At 36.1% G+C, this 21,213-nt stretch overlaps 1 protein-coding gene and 1 long non-coding RNA gene across 6 annotated transcripts in view; one reads left to right on the plus strand and one right to left on the minus strand.

The window, feature by feature from the left end:
- Window positions 1–16,926, minus strand: part of LOC137770126 (uncharacterized) — a 53,971-nt gene extending 37,045 nt beyond the window's left edge. For both annotated transcript variants that reach the window (XR_011075128.1, XR_011075127.1), the window contains exons 1-3: window positions 16,307–16,926; window positions 15,265–15,469; window positions 9,920–9,991 (exon numbers count right to left, since the gene is read on the minus strand). This is a non-coding gene — a long non-coding RNA (uncharacterized lncRNA). The remainder of the gene's footprint in view (window positions 1–9,919; window positions 9,992–15,264; window positions 15,470–16,306) is intronic.
- Window positions 1–20,910, plus strand: part of DENND4C (DENN domain containing 4C) — a 130,754-nt gene extending 109,844 nt beyond the window's left edge. For 2 of the 4 annotated variants that reach the window (XM_068552562.1, XM_068552564.1), the window contains 7 exons: window positions 5,273–5,455; window positions 6,280–6,475; window positions 8,849–9,094; window positions 10,199–10,316; window positions 15,633–15,783; window positions 17,270–17,334; window positions 17,568–20,910. In XM_068552562.1, coding sequence (XP_068408663.1) covers window positions 5,273–5,455; window positions 6,280–6,475; window positions 8,849–9,094; window positions 10,199–10,316; window positions 15,633–15,783; window positions 17,270–17,334; window positions 17,568–17,704 — 1,096 coding nt within the window. In that variant the 3' untranslated portion in view covers window positions 17,705–20,910. The remainder of the gene's footprint in view (window positions 1–5,272; window positions 5,456–6,279; window positions 6,476–8,848; window positions 9,095–10,198; window positions 10,317–15,632; window positions 15,784–17,269; window positions 17,335–17,567) is intronic. The other 2 variants (XM_068552563.1, XM_068552565.1) reach the window with 1 other exon arrangement.
- The last annotated feature ends 303 nt before the right edge of the window (window positions 20,911–21,213 follow it).

Here is a 21,213-nt window from a genome sequence, read left to right on the forward strand (position 1 = left end):
TTCCATTGTGTATATATACCACAGGTTTTTTATCCATTCATCTGTTGATGGGCATCTAGGTTGCTTCCATGTCTTGGCTGTTGTAAATAATGCTGCAGTGAACATAGGGGTGCATGTACCTTTTTGAATTAATGTTTTTGTACTCTTAGGATAAATACCCAGAACTGGGCTGGACCATGTGGTAGTTTCATTCCTAATTTTTTCAAGGAATCTCCATACTGTTTTCCATAGTGGCTGCACCAGTTTACATTTCCCACCAGCAGTGTATGAGGGTCCCCTTTCTCCACATCCTCACCAACACTTGTTATTTCTTGCCTTTTTGATAATAGCCATTCTAACAGAAATGAAGTGATATCTTACTTTGGTTTTGATTTGCATTTCTTGATGATGATGTTAATGTGGTTTTGTTCAGCATCTTTCATGTGCCTGTTGGCCATCTGGATGTCTTCTTTGGAAAAATGTCTGTTCAGCTCCTCTGCCCATTTTTTAATTGGGTTGTTTGTTTTTTTGATATTGAATTGTATGGGTTCTTTATATAATTTGGGTATTACCTCCTTATCAGATATATCATTTGCAAATATCTTCTCCCATTCAGTAGGTGGTTGTTTTGTTTTGCTGATGGTTTCCTTTGCTGTGCAGAAGCTTTTTAGTTTGATGCAGTCCCATTTGTTTATTTTTGCTTTGTTGCCTTTGCCTGAGGAGACATATTTAAAAAGACATTGCTAAGACTGATGTTAAAGATTATACTGTTTTATGTTTTCTTTTAGGAGTTTTGTGGTCTTCAAGTCTTTAATCCACTTTGAGTTGATTTTTGTGTGTGGTGTGAGATAGTGGTCTAGTTTCATATTTTTGCATGTGGCTGTCCAGGTTTCCCAACACCATTTATTAAAGACACTATTCTTTCTCCATTGAATGTTCTTTGCTCCTTTGTTTGTAAATTTATTGTCCATGTATGCTGGGGTTCAATTCTGGGCTATCAGTTCTGTTCCATTGATTTTTTTTTTTTTTTTTTTGGCTGCGTTTGGTCTTCATTGCTGCACGCAGGCTTTCTCTAATTGCTGCGAGCAGGGGCTACTCTTTGATGCAGTGCAAGGGCTTCTTATTGCAGTGGCTTCTCTTGTTGTGGAGCACAGGTTCTGACTGCGTGGGCTTCAGCAGCTGCAGCACTGGGGCTCTGTAGTTGTGGCAGTTGTGGCTTGCGGGCTCTAGAGCACAGGCTCAGTAGTTGTGGCGCACAGGCTTAGTTGCTCCATGGCATGTGGGATCTTCCCAGACCAGAGCTCAAACCCTTGTCCCCTGCATTGGCAGGCAGATTCTTAACCACTGCGCCACCAGGGAAGTCCCTATTACATTGATTTTTGTATCTGTTTTTCTGCCAAACCAGGTTGTTTTGATTACTATGGCTTTGTAATATAGTTTGAAATCAGAGCGTGTGATATCTCTAGCCTTGTTCTTTTTTCTCAAGATTGCTTTGGCTCTTCAGGGTCTTTTGTGTTTCCAAATAAATATTATAATTTTTTGTTCCATTTATGTGAAAAATGTTCTTGGGATTTTGATAGGGATTGCCCTGAATCTGTAGATTGCTTTATGTAATATTTTTAAAATTAGGTAATTAAAAAATATAAACATTTTAACAATGTTAATTCCTCCAATCCATGAGCACAGAATATCTTTCCATTTATTTGTGTCTAAAATGTCTTTCAACAAGGTCTTAATAGTTTTCAGTACAGAGGTCTTTCAACTCCTTGCTTAAATTTATTCCATTTATTTTATTCTTTTTGTGGTGATTGTAAATGGGATTGTTTTCTCAATTCCCCTTTCTCCTAGCTTATTGTTAGTATATAGAAATGCAACAGGTTTTTGTTGGTTTTGTACTGTGCAATTTCACTATATTCATTTATTACTCCTAATAGTTTTTTGGTAGATTCTTTAGGCTTTTCTATATATAAAATCATGTCATCTGCAAACAGTGAGTTTTACTTCTTCCTCTCCAATTTGGATGCCTTTTATTTCTTTTGACTAATTTCTGTGGCTGGGATTTATATACTATATTTCAGCTTCACCTTTGAGTATGATGTTAGCTGTGGGCTTGTCATATATGACCTTTATTATGTTGAGGTATGTTCCTTCTATACCCACTTTGTGGAGAGATTTTTATCATAAATGGGTGTTGAATCTTGTCATCTGCTTTTTCTGCACCTACTGAGATGATCATATCATTTTTATCCTTCATTTTGTTAACGTATGTATCACATTGCTTGATTTGCAGATGTTGAACCATCCTTGCATCCCAGGGACAAATCCCACTTGATCACGGTATATGATCCTTTTAATGTATTGTTGGATTTGGTTTGCTAGTATTTTGTTGAGGATTTTTGCATCTATGTACATCAGAGATATTGACCTGTAGTTTCCTACTTTGTGTGGTCTTTATCTGGTTTTGGTATCTGGGTGATGTTGGTCTCATAAAATGAGTTAGGAAGTGTTCCCTCCTCTTGAATTTTTTGGTATAGTTTGAAAAGGACAGGTATTAAATCTGTAAATATTTGGTAGAATTTACCTGTGAAGCTGTCTGGTCCTGGTCTTTTGTTTTTTAGAAGCTTTTCGATTACTGCTTCAGTCTCTGTACTAGTGATCGATCAATTCGGATTTTCTCTTCATGATTCAGTCTTGGAAAGTTGTATGAGTCCAAGAATTTGTCCATTTCTTCTAGGTTGTCCAATTTGTTGGCATATAGCTGTTTTCATATTCTTGTAATCCTTTGTACTCCTGTGGCACCCACTGTTATTTTTTTTCTTTTGTTGCTAATTTTATTTATCAGAGCCTTCTCTCTTTTTCTTAGTGAGTCTACCTAAAGATTTGTCAATTTTGTTTATCTTTTCAAAGAACCAGCTCTTACTTTCACTGATCTTTTCTTTTGTCTTTTTTGTCTCTATTTCATTTATTCCCACTCTGATCTTTATTATTTCTTTCCTTCTACTGACTTTGGGCTTTGTTCATTCTTCTCTTTCTTATTTTATTTTATTTTTGGCCACGCAGCACAGCTTGTGGAATCTTAGTTCCCCAAACAGGGATTGAACCCGGGCCCTTGGCAGTGAGAGTGCAGAGTCCTAACCACTGGGCCAGCAGGGAATTCCCGTCTTGAATATTCTTGATATTAATTCTCTGAAGAGAAATTATTAATTTTGATGTTATCCATTAATTTTCCACCTTATGATTTGTGCATTGGGAATCTTGTTTTAAAAGTTATTTCCCATCTGTAGTACATGAAATTTTTTTCCTGAACGTTCTTCTGTGAGCTTTATATTTTACTTGTGATATTTAGGTTTTAAATCCATCTAAAGTCTACCTTTGTGTATGATTGTAGAGATCCAGCTTTATTTTTCTCCATATAATGAGCCAGTTTTACATCCTTCCTTCATTGATACATAGTGTCACCTTTATCATATATCAAGTTCCTATGTATACCTCATTCTGGTTCTCTGTTCTTTCTGTCAGTACTGTATTATTTTTATTACTCTGTATTTATGATGTCTGGGTGGTAGGGTAAGTTCCCCCTTACGGAAATTTTTTTCTTATAGTTACGTATTTTTGCATATAAAATTTTAGAGTAACTTTGAGTTCCTTAAAAAAAAAATCCACCTGAAGTTTTCATGGGATTGAATTAGATTTATAGATTTATTTGAGGGAAATGGACATCTTCAGTATTATTCTCCTATCTATGAGCATGGTATATATCTCCATTTTTTAGATATTCTTTTAATAGAGTTTTAAATTATTCTCCATATGTAATTTTTTTGTAAATTTTTTTAAAAATTTATTTATTTTATTTACTTATTTTTGGCTGCATTGGGTCATCGTTGCTGCACGCGGGCTTTCTCTAGTTGTGGCAAGTGGGGTCTGCTCTTCATTGCGGTGTGCGGGCTTCTCATTGCGGTGGCTTCTCTTGTTGCGGAGCAGGGGCTCTAGGCACACGGGCTTCAGTAGTTGTGGCATGCGGGCTTCAGTAGTTGTGGCACGCGGGCTCTAGAGTGCAGGCTCAGTAGTTGTGGCGCATGGGCTTAGTTGCTCCACGGCATTTGGGATCTTCCCAGACCAGGGCTCAAATCCATGTCCCCTGCATTGGCAGGCAGATTCTTAACCACTGTACCACCAGGGAAGCCCTCTCCATAAGTTTTGTACTTTTTTTGTTAATTGTGTTTCTTAATCTTTTGTGGTAAGTACCTTATTTTATATTTTCTAATTGAATATAAAGGAGCATTATTGATTTTCCTCCCTAGGATGTCATTATGGAAGATTTCCAACTGACAGCCAAGTTTAAAGATCTTTTTTTTTACAGTAATACCCAAATATATACCCCTACATTCTACAATTAATGTTTTGCTTCACTTACTTTATCTATCCCTCCATCCATCCACCAATCCATCTTACATTTTTATTCATTTAAAATAAGATGTAGATGGGGAATTCCCTGGCTGTCCAGTGGTTAGAGCTCCACACTTCCACTGCAGGGGGCACGGGTTCGATCCCTGGTCGGGAAACTAAAATCCCACATGCCCTGCAGTGCGGCCAAAAAAAAAAATGAAGATGAAGACGTTAAATCACTTTTCCCACAAAGACTTGAACGTTCATATAATTAACTAGAGTTCAGTATTTATTTACAGTTTTTTTCATTTAAGGTGAATTTGATTTGTGCAAAACAAAGCCTTTTCAAGATACAGAACATTACTATCACTTTAGAAAGCTCTCTTAATGTCCCTTGCAAGGTGAAACCCTCACCCCATCCCCACCCAGAAGGAGAAAGAGAGAGAGAAGATGAAAATAAAATTCTGAATGAATAGAGTGGAGAGGAAATGACTAGAGACAAAAATAGAGATTCATAAGGGGGGGAAGGGTATTATAAACAATTATAGGTTAATACATGTTAAAATGCTGTTCTTTTTTTTAACTAAGAAAATTAAGGAAATATTTTGCTTTCCATCTTCCTTCATAGCTTTCTTTAGTGTCTCTCAAAAACTGAAGGGATCTTATATTAAACTATAATGACCTGCTCTAGACCTTTTCATTTGAAAAGTTTGAGACAAGAGAGGAAGAGAGAATGAGAGCAGGAGTGTGTGTGTGTGTGTGTTTGAAATAGGCAGTATTTCTATGGATTTGTATAACTCATTAATGACTATTTTACCATAAAGTGATTCTAAATATGATGAAATTTAAAGGATTCTAGGATTTTTAAAGACTTTTTTGGGTTTTTTTTGGACTGGTCCATATTTAGCTTTTTCCTGAAACCAAGTACCTCTGGTGACAGTTTACAAAGTGGAAGCATTACACTGGCAAGTGAACCTTTGGAGCACAAACCCATATCCAGTTCAGCAGAACCTGACCTGATCAACTTTATGGATTTCCCAAAACATAACCAGACCATAACTGAAGAAACAAGCTCTGCAGTTGAATCAAGGTACCATGGGGTTCAGAGAACTCTTCATTAAAAATTGCGTACCCTTGTAAAAATTCCATCTTTAAATACAACCTGGCTTACATAGGCATAAGCTCTGGTATTTTAAGAATTTAACCTTAAATGTTTACTACCATATATTGTTTAAATATCTAATGAATGGATCTGATGATAAATCATTTTTAACACTGTGTTTAATGTTTTACAGTGGTCTTTTACAAAAATGAACTTTTCAACAGTAAAAAGTATTTTCCCCTTCAGTGTAGTCATTGTCAGTTTCCAGACACATACTCTCTTTACAGTGAAGTATACCTTTTACTCTTAAATATTGAGTCAAACATTTTTTGAGAGCCTATTGTATGCTAAGCATTATGCTAAACACTAAAAATTAAAAAGTAAATAAAATCTGACCTCTGTCCTTAGGTGGATCATGGTCTGGTAGAGATTAAATACTTGGCAATGAATCTACATTACTTACTTACATGCATTATACATGTAAGGTGATGTATAGGTGATTTTGTTTAATAAAGACGAAATAATTTTTGAACAAGGCAAATGAATGGACACTTAATCTTTTTAAAATAATACCATAATACCTGTTATATACCATATAGCCTCTTCCTACCCTTCATCAGATCATCCACTCCATCCTGTTTTTCTGACCAGTTTTACAAAAATACCTGAAGAAAATTTAATTCTTACAAGGCGGTACTGACTCTTAGATATATTCAGTACATTCAAAATTCATTGTAGAAAATAGTCTAGCTCTACAGATTTAGATTTTTTAACACAATCTAACCACAGCATTTCTTCTTCATTTTTTTAAGTGATGAAATAATGAAAGCCAGTGGAGATGTCCAAACTATGAAAATTTCACCTGTGCCTAATAGTTTATCAAAACGAAATGTATCTTTGACTAGAAGTCACAGTGTTGGAGGTCCCTTGCAAAATATGGACTTTTCCCAGAGACCATTTCATGGCATTTCAACAGTTAGTCTTCCAAACAGTCTGCAGGAAGTTGTGGTATGTAACAGCATTATAATTATACTGTGTGTTCATGTAAGTATTTATTAAAACAGCATGTAATTCTTCTGTAGTAGGTTTATTTTAATCACATGAAAAGTGATAAGAATTTTTCATAAGCAGACTAAGAACTTTAGAATTTCAAATATGTACACAAATAAACAGAAGAGTATAATGATTTCCTTTGACGCATCATCCAGCTTCAGTAATTTTCAGCTTATGACCATTTTTCTTTCATGTATACCCTCATTCAGTTCTTCCATAGATCCATTTGAAGCAGATTTCAAACATCATATATTCCATTTGTAAATATTTCAGTATTTATCTCTAAAAGATAAGGACTCTTAAAAATACAATGTCCTTATCAGACCCAAAAAATAACAAATAATATCAAGTTATTCAATCTTTGTTCAATTTTTTTTTTTAATCAAAGTATAGTTGCTTTACAATGTTGTGTTAGTTTCTACTGTACAGCAAAGTGAAGTAGAGTTCCCTGTGCTATACAGCAGGTTTGTTCAAATTTCTAATGGTCTCAAAAATGTCAAGTTGTGTGTTTTGTAGTTTGAGGAATCAGGATCAAATAAGGTCCATGCTTCATAATTGGTTAATCTGGTTTTATTAGTCTTTTTAAATCTGTAGACTCTTTTTTTCCCTTGCACTTTATTCCCTTGCAATTTATTTGTTGATTACAACCCTGTAAATTGGTAATTGCAGTTAGAAGCTTGATCAGATTCAGGGTTTTTTTGTTCTTTTTTGTTCATTTGTTTATTTTTATAAGAGAGCTTCATCAGTAGTGGTATGTCCCTCCAACAGGAGACACGAACTATCTTTGTGATGTTAGCAGCTATTAACGCCTCAATGCCTAGATCAAGTTGTCCATTTGGAGCTATAAAATGATGATAGTCTAATTCTGTCATCTTTTTTATTATATGAAATATATCTGTAAAGAGAAACTAACCCCATGGCTTTTGTCTGGTTTTCCAAAGATGCAATTTATGATGGAAAGGCAAAATAAATATTTGATTTTTTTTCCTTTTATTTATCAGTTTTCAAAGTAACAAGTTGGGTTCCTAGCATTCTCCAAGGTGATCCATTATCTGGGGGGATAGGGTATCATTATGAACTCATTGGTTTAAACATTTATGTTTATATCCATTGCTGTTGTTATCCTTATTGATGCTTATATTATTCCTTCTTTGGTCAGCTAGAAGCCTCTACAAGTTGGTGCCTTAATCCTTTTGACACAACTCTGGTAGCCTTTTTATAATTTTTTTTTAAAGCTTCCTTGCTTTCTTATATTGCAAGATGTTTCACGCTCATGTTATATTATTTCCTTCTCCAGACCTAGAATTAGCCATTTCTTTAAGAAACCTGGTTCCTTTTATAGGAAAACAGTATTTGGAGACCTCAATCTGGGCACTATGGGTACTTGTTAATACTGGTCATAAACATTTTATTCTGACTATAATATGCACAGCTTACAAAGTCTAGGTTGGGGTTTTTTTAATTCATTATTTCGTTTGATTTATAAAGTTGCTCTTTAGTTTTTGTTGCAATCAAATGTAAAAACAAGTTAGATACAGTTCTAAAAAGAGTCAAGAAATATTAACACAGGGACTTCCCTGGTGGCGCAGTGGTTAAGAATCCACCTGCCAGTGCAGGGGACACAGGTTCAATCCCTGGTCCCGGAAGATCCCACATGTCACAGAGCAACTAAGCCTGTTCGCCACAACTACTGAAGCCTGCTCCCCTAGGGCCCGTGCTCCACAACAAGAGAAGCCACCGCAATGAGAAGCCCGCACACCACAATGAAGAGTAGCCCCCGTGTGCAGTGACTAGAGAAAGCCCATGTGCAGCAACAAAGACTCAACACAGCCAAAATAAATAAATTAATTAATTAATTAATTATTTTAAAAAAGAAATATTAACACAAAAAATTGCATAATCTGTTTAGAGTTTTAAGCGGAAGATAAAGTCACATATTTTTTGGTATCACCATTATAAAACATCAGAAATGCAAATATTTCTTATAAAAAATTGAAAAGGAAAAAATCAAACCTACATAGGCCGTTGCTGTTAATGTAATAGAGAAAAACTCATGTTTAAAATAGGGTCTATTACATGGATTAATAATTTTCGTTTGTAATCATTTAACTTAACAGTATTTATGATTAAGTACTTCTTAATCTTTATGTTTTCTTCAGGGTGTTCTTCTTTTATGTTTTCTTTAGGGTGTTCTACTACATGTAGTAATGGCCCTGAAATAATTGACTTTGAAAGGATAGAGAAGTATAATCTCACTGAGACATACTCTGAAACATACATAATAACATAGATCATATTCACTTCTTTTTGTATTTCTATGTTTTTAAGGATCCTTTAGGAAAAAGACCGAATCCTCCCCCTGTTTCTGTGCCCTACTTGAGTCCTCTAGTGCTTCGTAAAGAACTTGAATCTTTGCTAGAAAATGAAGGCGATCAGGTGATTCACACGTCCTCTTTCATCAATCAACATCCAATCATTTTCTGGAACCTCGTTTGGTATTTCAGACGTTTGGACCTTCCTAGTAACTTGCCAGGACTTATCCTCACATCTGAACATTGTAACGGAGGTGTACAGGTAGGGAATCAACTTCAATACTTATACTACATTGGTGTTCGTTAGGATGAGGCTTAACTTCAGGTAGCAGGAAGTATACAACAATAGTGGCTTAAGTCATAGGTTATTTCTCTCTCACTTAAAAATTTAGATAGGTGGTCCAGGGATGGTATAGTGTTAGAGACTTGAGAGCCTTCTATCTTTTTGATCAGCAGTGCGACCTCCATTTCCAAGTTTTATACCTGATCTAGGAGAGCTGACTCTACTTACAAGCTGTCACATCCACATTCCAGCCAGCAGTTAGAAGAAAAATGGATGGAGAAGAGTATGTCTTCTTTATCTAGGGACAGTTCCTAGAGTTGCACGTAATCTTTTCATATGTATCTGTTTGGCCTAAACTTAGCTATATGGTCATTTCTAGTTGCAAGTGTAGCTAGAAAAGGTAGTTTTTATTCTGAAATATAATATTCCCAGCTGAAATTCTCACAACTTTATTTTAAAGGACTCATATTAGCCACATTTTTCAGATGATACAACTAAAAATTACGGAAGTTATTTTTGCTAGGTCACATACCTCATAAGTGGAGGGGGGCCAAGACCACAGTCTGGCTCTCTGACTCTGAAACTTCTGCTTTGCTTGAGCTGGCATCCCTGACTCCCCGGGAGACAGTGAGCTCCTAGAACTCCTTCATTTTATGATACTGAATATCGAGCGATACCCCCAACCCCAAACATACATCAGGGGCACAACAAACTTTTAGAGTAGTATAAATTCTATTTTGACTCATTTATTTTAAGTAGTAGTCAGTACAACAAGATAGTAGAAACCATTGCACTTTCTCTTACCTTAAAATTTGTTTTGATGGAGGTTAATCTTTCTTGTGGCTGCTCTGCCAGTTACCAAGTTGTCATTCAGTCCTTGAAAGTCAGAATGAGAAACATGCACCTCAGAAAATAATAAGAACATTTGTAATCAGATATAAATAAAAATTTTTAAATTTTCACAGAATTTTATGTCCACAGTTTTGAAAGAACTCATCTGTTTTATATAATCAAGCTTTGCTAGGTCCACTGGTAATTATTATTGTGCTTGGGGTACTAATACTTTCTACTGATCTTTTTTAGCTTCCCCTGTCATCTCTGTCCCAGGATAGCAAACTCGTGTATATTCAGCTGTTATGGGATAATATCAGCCTTCATCAGGAACCAGGAGAACCTCTGTATGTCTCATGGAGGAATTTTAGTAAGTAAAATAGAATTAAAGACGTAAGAGACTCAAACTGGAAACAACCCAAATATCCATCCACAGGTGAATGCATAAGCAAATTATGGTACAGTCCATCCACACAGTAGAATACTGTTTAGCAATAAAGAAAACTGGACTACTGGGGGAAAAATAGAATTAAGGAGACAACAGAAATTATTTTGCTTTATTTTAAAATCTTTCATTCATTTTTAGTATCTCAAGATTTTTTCCATTTTAGTTCAAATTTTTTTGCTATTGTACTGACCCATTTATCAGGTCTCCAGCTGAGTTGAGTGGGGGTTTTTTTTGTGATTCTTGTAGTTTATCTGTCAAATACTAATTTGGTTAGGTATTTGGAGAGTAAATTCTCTATAGTGGATGTGTTGGTATAGATCATAATTTCAATTATATGGGTACTAGTCTCAAAGATTCTGGCTTTATTTTTATTTATTTTTTATAAATTTATTTTATTTATTTATTTTTGGCTGCATTGGGTCTTCACCGCTGCGCGCGGGCTTCTCCCTAGTTATGGCAAGCGGGGGCCACTCCTCACCGTGGCGCATGGGCCTCTCACTGTGACGGCCTCCCCCGTTGCGGAGCACGGGCTCCAGGCACGCGGGCCTCAGCAGTTGTGGCTCGCGGGCTCCAGAGCGCAGGCTCAGTAGTTGTGGCGCACGGGCTTAGTCGCTCCGCAGCATGTGGTATCTTCCCGGACCAGGGCTCGAACCCGTGTCCCCTGCATTGGCAGGCGGATTCGTAACCACTGTGCCACCAGGGAAGCCCCCACTCTTTATTTTGTATTTTTACTACAATCTTTCACTACTTAGCAGTTTTTCTACTTAAGCTAGAATAAAAGAATCTGACATTTTCCCTTGAAATATGCCAATCACAAAATTATGGCTAAATATATTATAAGCTATTTTTGTCTTTTTGTTGTTGTTTTCCCAGTTCTGATATTTGAATGCTTTTTAAGCAGAAGCAGACTAACTTTGAAATTTATGCTGGAAAATAATAGAATTATAACTGCCATTTCTTTAGTTGTTTTCCTGCATATCTTGAAATAGATGTGTTTTAAAATGTTCTATAATTTGTGGTGAGAATAAAATTTAGAACTCTCAAGAATAGCATTGTTTCTTTACTTGATTGGCTACTTTAAACAAAGAATTGGTATATAAATAACATTAAAAGACATAATAGAATTGAGTGGTGACTTTTGGAAAAGCAGTATGGGGAGCTACACAGTCCCATTTCCCAGCGAAACAACCATAATTGGTGAAAGTTATTAAAGAAAAAAAAGTGTCTACAGCTGTCGAGCAAATGAAGAAATACTTACTCAAGAAAATATATTGGGATTCCCTGGTGGCACAGTGGTTGAGAATCCGCCTGCCAATGCAGGGCACACGGGTTCGATCCCTGGTCCGGGAAGATCCCACATGCCATGGAGCAACTAAGCCGGTTCGCCACAACTGAGGAGCCTGCGCTCTAGAGCCCGCGTGCCACAACTACTGAAGCCCGCGCGCCTAGAGCCCGTGCTCCGGAACAAGAGAAGCCACCGCAATGAGAAGCCCGTGTACCGCAACGAAGAGTAGCCCCCGCTTACTGCAACTAGAGAAAGCCTGCGCGCAGCAACGAAGACCCAACTCAGCCAAAAATAAATAAATTTTTTTAAGAAGAAAATATATTAAATTTCAGTAAAAACGGTGAGTTTCTGTGGAATTTGAGCTACAACTTGCTGCTCCCCACCAGCCCCCAGTCAAGGGCTACAGCATCTCCCTGGGAAAGACAGGTTGCCAGCAGTTCTCATCCTCCCAGCCCTATTCTGTTCCAGGAGAGAGACTTCCTCCACTCAGCCCCCATGCACTGCCAGCTTCAGCAACCCTCGAACACTGGGTCTCTGATTGTTCTCACAGCGTCTTGCTCATAAGGGAGAGGTTTTATGCCAGGAGAGGCAAGCTAAAAAATCAGAGGCAACTGCATCCCTCCAGTACCCCATTCACAAAGCAGCGGAATCATTCCAAGAGAAGGGCCACTGTTCCCAGCCCCAGCTCCAGAGCAGTGGCTGAGAGGCAGGCCATAAGAACAGAGAGCTCTGAAATTCTCCCCAAAGGAAATGACTTTATTTGGGACAGACTGTGGAGAAGTTCAAGCCTGAAAGCACTCTTGGAAAGAGTGGAGATTTTCGTGAGAAGGCCAGCATTACCCTGATACAAAAACCAAAGACATCATAGGAAAACAAAACTAAAAATCTGTATCACTTATGAATATAGACATAAAGATCCTCAACAAAATACAAGCCAACCAAATCCAGCAATTGAGAAAAGCAATTGTACACCATGACCGAGTGTTGTTTACCCCAGGCATGCCATGTTGGTTTGAAAATCAATTAATATATCATATCAATAAAATAAAGGACAAAATCCATATGATCGTCTGAATAGGCACAGCTAAAGCACTTGACAAAATCTATTGCCCTTTGTTAAAAACACTCAACAAGGGACTTCCCTGGTGATCCAGTGGTTAAGAATCCGCCTTCCAATGCAGGGGACACGGGTTCGATCCTTGGTTGGGGAACTAAGATCCCACATGCTGCGGAGCAACTAGGTCCATGCGCCACAACTACTGAGCCGGTGCGCTCTACAGCCCATGCGCCACTAGAGAGTCCATGCACCGCAACTGTGGAGCCCACGCTCCACAACGAAAGATCCTGCATGCCACAGGGAAGATCCTGAGTGCCGCAACTAAGACCCAAAGCAACCAAAAAAAAAAAAAATAAACCACCAAGCTAGGAATAGAAAGGAACCTCCTCAACCTAATTATGAGCCTCTGAAAACCCACAGTTGATATCATTTAATGGTGAAAGACTAAATACTTTCCCCCAAGTACAGGAACAAGACAAAGATGTCTGTTTTCATTATTTCTTTTCAACATTGTACTGGAGGTTCTTGCTAGAACAATTAGACAGGAAAATAAAAGGCATCCAAGATGGAAAGGAAAAAGTAAAACTATCTCTATTTGCAGATTATGTCATCTTACATATAGAAAATCCTAAATTAGAAAATCCTAAGGAATACACACACACACCCACACACACACACAAAACATATGGAACTTATTTATTAAATAAGCTCAGCAGAGTTGCAGGATATAAGATCAATACATAGAAATCAACTGTATTACACAGAAATCAACTGTATTTCTATATACTTTCAATGAATAATCCAAAAATTAAATTAAGAAAATAACTCCATTTATAATAGCATTAAAAAGAATAAAATACTTAGGAATAAATTTGATAAAAGAAGTACAAAACTTATTATACTCTGAAAACTAAAATTATTGTTGAAAGAAAGTAAAGACCACCTAAGTAAATGGAAAGAAATCCCATGTTCATGGGCCAGGAAAGTTAATATTGTTAAGATGGCAGTACTCCCAAATCGATCTATAGATTCAGTACAATCTATATCAAAATTCCAGGTGGCTTTTTTATAGAAATTGACAAGCCTATCCTAAAATTCATATGGATTTTCAAGGCACCTAGAATAGCCAAAACAGTCTTGAAAAGGAAGAACAAAGTTGTAGGACTCATACTTCTGAATTTGAAAACTTACTACAAAGCTACAGTAATCAAGAAAGTAGAAAACTGGCATAGGATAGACGTATAGGTCAATGGAATAAAGTTGAGTTTCCAGAAATAAACCCTCACATGTACAGTTAACTGCCTTTCAACAAGAGTGCCAAGGACCATTCAGTGGGTAAAGAATAGTCTTTTCAACAAGTAGTGCTGGACAACTGGAACAACATGCAGAAAAAATAAAGTTGGATCTCTTCCTGGTTCACTGCTAATTGGAATAAAAAATAGTGCAGCTGCTTTGGTGTAAATAGTTTCACGGTTGCTCAAAATGGTAAACAGTTACCATATGACACGGCAGTTGCACTCTTAGGTATATACCCAAGAGAAATGAAGACATACATCCACATAAAAACTTGTACACTGTTTTTAGCAGCATTTTTCTTAATATCCAAATAATGGAAACAACCTAAATGTTCATTTTAACTGATGAATGGATAAACTATGGTATATCCATACAATGGAATATTATTTGGCAATAAAAAAGTAGTGAATACTGATACATACTGCAAAATGAATGAATTTTAAAATATTATAGAAGCAGCAGCCACAAAAGAGAACAGAAAGTATGATTCCATTTATATCAAACAATCAGAATAGGCAAATCTGTGAAGACAAAATTAGATTAATGGTCGCCTAGGGCTGAGGGGTTGGGAAGATAGAGTGACTCCTAATAGGTAGATTTCTTTTGGAGGTGATAAAAATGCTTTAAAATTGGTGATGGTTCCCCAACTCTGTGAATTAAGGAGCAATAGTGAAGTTGCAGATTATATTTGGGTTATGCTCTAAAATCACAACATAACATGAAAATCAAATCTATTTAGCAGGTAGAAAAACTAGGATCAAAACCTAGTAGCAGCCATTATTTCCTCTTGTATTGTAACAGAGAACTTTGCTATTTCTATGGTTGAACACAAATGAAATACTACTAGTTGCCTTTATTAAGGGGCTGGATTGTATGAAAATTACAGTAACTTGCTTTATGACAGACACTTAAAATGAGGCTGACTGGGGAACTTTTGGATACATAGTTCCATCTCAACTAATGTGGGTGTAATAAAATTGTATGGCTGCTGGGATTACCTACAGTATTAAAGTTTTCCCTTTTTCTGGGCCAAGCTCACATTGTTGATTTTGTGTATTTTTAATGTTACTATGATTCAAGTATACCACTGAAGCACTTTTGTAATATATGAAATCTGTATAAATATTTGTTCTTAATAATTCTAGAATTACCCTTGTATCAATTAGGATTATATGCTACTGTATTTAATAGAAAACAACAGAATCTTAAACAGGTAAAGATTATTCTCTCACATGAAGAATTTATGAAGTAGACACTCCAGGACTGGTAGGCAACTCCTCTGTCATCGGGGACCCAGGCTCCTTATGCTTTGTCTGCTTTTCCATCAGGAAAGATTCATGGTCACAGGATGGCTGCTGGAGTACAAGATATCACATTCCAGCCTCAAGCAGGAAGCCCTAAGTTCAGGAAAAGGGCAAAGGGACAGGCCTCTCCTATCTGAAGAAAGCAAGAAAAATATTTTTTAGCTGGTCACATCGCTACATAATTTTACTTGTGATGGGGAGGTGGTGTTGAATAAAAAATAATACAAATCTGAAAAAAAACTTCTTTAATAATTAGAGTGACTAAATGTATTCTTTTACTGTGTTCTTATTATTAGATTCTGAAAAGAAATTGTCTCTCCTGTCAGAGGAACAACAAGCAACAAGCGCTTTAGTAGAAACCATCAGGCAGAGTATTCAACATAATGATGTTCTTAAACCCATCAACCTGCTTTCACAACAAATGAAGGGAGACATGAAAAGACAAAGGTAATGGTACCTGATGCCACTCGAAATAATTTCATGGTATTTTAAAAATGATTTTTAAAACTATCTCTAGTTGTAAAAGAAACACTCATTGTAGAACATCTGATTGTCTTAAAAAGTGCTACCCAAATGCATTCATACTTGATCACAAACATAATAAAAATATCTGGGAAATAGATTAAATTTTAGGAGGTAATTCATTTATGTCTAAAATGTACTGAGTCTTTGTGAAAACATTACTACTATTCACTGGAAACCTATAAATGTGTTAACATTGATGTTATACATATGTACTGCTTGTTCAGGTCCTGTCACGCATCTTATCCTGTGAGATGTAAAAAAAAAATACGGGTTTAGGAGCAGAAACAATTTAGGAAAATGATGGAAGCAATGAATTACAAACGATATGGAGCTATCCTGATCCTCTTACTATTTATTGTGTGCTCACATGCTTGGATCAGTACTCATCCCAGTCTCAGCATAAGTGAATTTTGTGGTGGAAGCTTCAGAAAAAGAGACATAATACCTTCTATCAAACACAAAGTGTTTCCAGGTGCTCTTCAAGTTTCTAGTCATGGCATCTTTGAAGATAGTCTCAGAAATGATAGGACAAGAATTCATTATGAAAATGGACAGATCCTTCTATAATCTCAACAGTTGAGGTAGAGATTATCTCCTTCACAGGCTAAAGAGCAGCCACTTTCAAGTATCTGTAGTTGAAGGACAGGAAAGGAGTCTTAGAAATGACATATTATGGCTTCTGAAGCTTCTAAAGAAAGCTGCATAGAGCATCATCAGAATCAGCATTACTCTCTCATTTTTTTTTCTGTAAATACTCAAATCAGTTCATAAGTTTCCCCTTTTTTAAACAAACGAGCCACGAATCTCATTTTTAAGGTTTCATTTGTAACGTTTTTATGTTCGCACATCAAATAAAGGTGATTTATCCTTTACTGTTGGGTTAAGTAGTAGAGACCACACCATCTTTCATACTGTTTGTGTCCAAGGGTTTTAGACCCCTAACTTACTTAGAAATTCATCTCTTTTGTCATGTGGCAAAAGTCTGCTTTTGTAAATTTGAATTGGAAATTAGAAAAGTTACCCTATTATATTGGTAAATAATTACAATAAAGTTAAAATAAGCCATTTTTAATTATTTTGAATGTGAAGCTTTATGCCCATTAACTTTTAACTTTTTAATTTGAAATCTAAGTTTGCAGGAAATTGCAAAGACAGTACAAAGAGTTCCGGGGACCCTTAACCCAGCTTCTCCCAAAGGTGACATCTCATAACTGTAGTGTAATGTCAAAACCAGAACACTGACATGGATGGATACATTACTGTTAGCTACAGAACCTAATCTTTTTTTTCTTCTTTTTTTTCAAGTATAGTTGATTTACAATGTTGTTTTTTTTTCACCATTTTAAAAAACCTTCATAGGGTATTTTTATGCTCTTTGCCCATTAATTTTAAACTATTTGTTTTATAGGAGTTTATACAGAGAAATCCTCTTCTTATCATTAGCATCTCTTGGAAGAGAGAATATTGATATTGGTAAGTTCGTCAACTGGGGATTCCTTAGAGGGGGTTTAAGTCTTATTTCCTAAAGAAACTTTTGAAATTCTAATTGCTATGGGCAGATACTCCATTCGCCTTTAAAAAGATTTCTGCCTTTAAATATGCAGTTTAAATATGTATATAGAAATGATTTGACTACCATTTTTAAATGCATAGCTTTTGTTTTATTATTAAGAAATACCAACTATATTTTTGAAAATATCTTTCAGAGGCTTTTGACAATGAGTATGGACTTGCATACAATAGTTTATCTTCAGAGATTCTTGAAAAGTTGCAGAAAATTGATGCTCCACCAAGTACCAGTGTGGAGTGGTGCAGGAAGTGTTTCGGAGCACCTCTCATTTAAATAAGATTCACTAGATTTTGGACACAGAACTGGGGGAATAGATTCAATCTGGAGACATTCAAGGTTTGTTTCAAATTACGAATTGGTGAACACTGAAATGAAGTTATTCTTGGGACAATAGATAATGAAATGTAATTCATACTGAATCATCTCAGAAGGTAAAAATGCCACTAAAATGCCCTAGGGTTTACTGATGTTGAAGATTAACAATTTCTGAACGGTTTTTATCTGCTGAAAATTGGTTTTGCATTTCTCAGTAATTGTAGCAGTTCGATAATGAGAAACCATATTCATTCGTGGCGTTTTGTCTATATCTGAAGCTATTGAGTTTGGGGAATGGCAAATTAATATAAACTTGCCTAACCCCAAAACAAACGAAATCTCAATTATAAGAGCAACTATTTGTGTATTGTGTATATACGTGTGGCTGTGTAGGTGTGTATCTACTCAGCCATATTATATTTATTAAAATTCTTAGACTGCAAGTTGCAATAAAGTTTTCTGAAAGGGGGTCTCCAACTATTAAATGACTACTACTAAATTCATATGTAGTCATTAATCTCAAAATTATCTGCCTTGTCTTTGACTTTAAAATTAATATATATTTTTACCCTTCATGTTATGTATTAGCTCCCTTAATGGATTGTATCTTGAATATCCAGTTACTTCCTTTCATCCTCTTCCCAGTATCATGTTAATTTGCAACAGCTTTAAAATAGGAATAAATGAGCCAGATAGTTTAAATGAAATTAATCAGCTTCATAATTTACAAAATTAAAATTCTTGTGTATGTCTTTGGGCCTGAAATTGTTCAGGCACATAAATTGTTGCTATTGGTCACTTTTAAAAACCTGTGGGATAACTTGCACTGCACACAGAATTTTATTCTTGTATAAAATTTAGATTTGTACACTTATTATTTGTGCATTTGTAAATACTGTTTTTTAGGTTGAATCAATTAAGTCTTAAAACGTTAAAGCTTATTAAACTTGTTGCCAGTAGGTTTAAGAAAATCATGACCTCACGTGCCTCACTCTGACATTTATCATGCCTTTTGTTAAAACATCCCTTAGGGACAGTAAATTTGCCTTACTTCTCTGCATGCATGGTTTGAAAAGCCAATGATTGTGTGTGCTCGCTTTTACAGTAATTATGCAGATGACTAAATCAGTTGGTAATTATTTCCAAATGGTACAGTTAACAGCACACATCTCCTTTCTACCTGCTATAATCTTTTAAAAATTGTGACTATACCAGTCTTCCAACATTTCAGGGTTAATAAGACCTATGCAGAATCCTAGTTTCAATTTATTGTGAGAGTGCTAAGTGAAAGAACTTGTCAGAAACTGTGTACAATTCTCACTGCCTTAAAAATGGATCTTTTGCACTGTCTCAGAGAATATATTTTTGCAACTTAAGACTTGGTACTAGTTTTAATACTTAACACTTATTGCCCCAACAGAAAGTTTGGAATTACTTTGCATATAAAAAAAATCAAGGTTGAATAAAATGAAAACTTCTCAAGTTTGCTGTGCTTGTCTTACATTTTTAAGGCTCCTGAAGTGTGTACAGTAATTCAAGCTTTTGTGATATTCAGAATTCCAGTATCGCCTGTTTTCCCACTTCTCTGTAGTTCTCAACAACTTGAACTAAATTACCAAAGCACTTCCCACTAAAACAACCCTGTGATTTGTATTAAAATTGCTTAAAGGCCTTTTCTTGCATCTACCACAAAAAGGGGAGTAAAAATTTATAGCAAAAACAGACAAAAAAAAAAAAATTTCAAATCATTATCTATAGATTTAGAAATATCTAGAATGACTGTATGAGACTTAAATCCTGATTAACTTCTGAAAGCGATCTTTCAAATTACTGCAGATTGTTTAGCATAACCTTACACTGGTTTTAGATTTGGTATTAACTGCATTTCATAGATTGATTATAGCAACCTGCAGTTAATGAGTTAACAGTCATAACAAGTCTGACGTACCTTTGGGATATTCAATTGTTGCCCTTTTCATTTTTGGTATACACTAGTAATATAGGGTTCAATGTCTTTGCAATGTTAAACTCTTAAATCTGCCAGATTTCATAAGCTAGTATAGTCTAGGCCCACCTTACTATCTGTCCACTGTAGTGACTGTACTCCTCAAAATAAGAAAGCAGGGTGGTTCTCATGTTTTATGCATTAGAATCAACCAGCTACTAGTTAGAATTCTGGGCTTACACCAGACCTGCCTTTTGGCCTGTTACCCTCTAGGATTCAACTGTAGTGTGTCAGTCCTTCTGGCACTGGGTATCTTTTTTTAAATGCTGTAAGTTCAACTTCTAACTTTGTCAACTGCCAATTTAGACTTTAAGACTTTTGTAACTTTTTAATACTACATTAAGAGATACGGGTGCTGTTCAGCAGAGAGTAACACAACATTGTAAATCAACTGTACACAAATTAAAAAGCTATGGGGATCTCCTCTATGAATCTTGCTTCAGGGCTGGCATTATTATTGGCCTAACCTGGGAACTTATTAATGACTGTGGGGCCCCAAACTACCGAATCATAATCCACTTTTTAGCCAGATCCCCAGGTGATGTGATTCTTATGCACACTTTAACTGAAGCACTTCTTCAGTCTCTACATGTTACAGCCACTTGAAAATTTTACTCACCTGTGGTTAATATATACTCTGGCAAAGGAGCCCCTTTTAAAGCCTAATGTGCCTTCTTTCAAGACCCTGCTAGTCTATAATGGTTTGAATGAAGGTTCTAACTGCAATTACTATAGAAACCAGACATAGTACATTAGAAAAAGTATACTTTGGGGCATTCCCTGGCAGTCCAGTGGTTAGGACTCCACTCTCACTGCCAAGGGCCTGGGTTCCATCCTTGGTCAGGGAACTAAGATCCCACACCCCACAAGCTGCGTGTTGCAGCCAAAAAGAGTATACTTTCTCTGTGCATCCTTCACTGATGCAAGAGTGTTTCTAAAAAGAGGTACAGTCAACTCCTTCGCAGTGTGAAATATAATAAAAACAGGTAGAGTTGAAAAGCTTTGTTAATGCATTAAATTTGCACTGGTTTTAAAAGCTTTGTCAGCTGTTTTAAAATGGTATCCATTAACTATGCTTTTAACAAGTTATCCTTTTTACATATGATAAATGTCCATCTTCACAAGGGCACTTTTCATGTATCATGTATAGATCTTTAAGAAAAACTGTATTCCTCAAAATAAAGTGTATCAAAGATTAATAGTCCTAGTCATTTATTTCCCCTGTATTGTTCCCATGCCTTGCTAAAAAGCCAATGAACATGCTAAGAGTCCTTTCCTGAGCCACCCACCAAAGAAACTGTCCTGGCCATCTCTTCCACTATCAATCACAGTTCAGTCTCAGTGTCTGAATCTGAAGGATTATCAATCACTTTCAGGTATCTCTTGCAGACTTTACCTACCACTAGATTATACAGTACCTCCTCTTCTATAAGTTTCTCAACCTTCGTTTATTTTATCATCA

Source organism: Eschrichtius robustus, chromosome 10, assembly GCF_028021215.1.
Source record: "Eschrichtius robustus isolate mEscRob2 chromosome 10, mEscRob2.pri, whole genome shotgun sequence".
Classification (NCBI taxonomy): Eukaryota; Metazoa; Chordata; class Mammalia; order Artiodactyla; family Eschrichtiidae; genus Eschrichtius; species Eschrichtius robustus.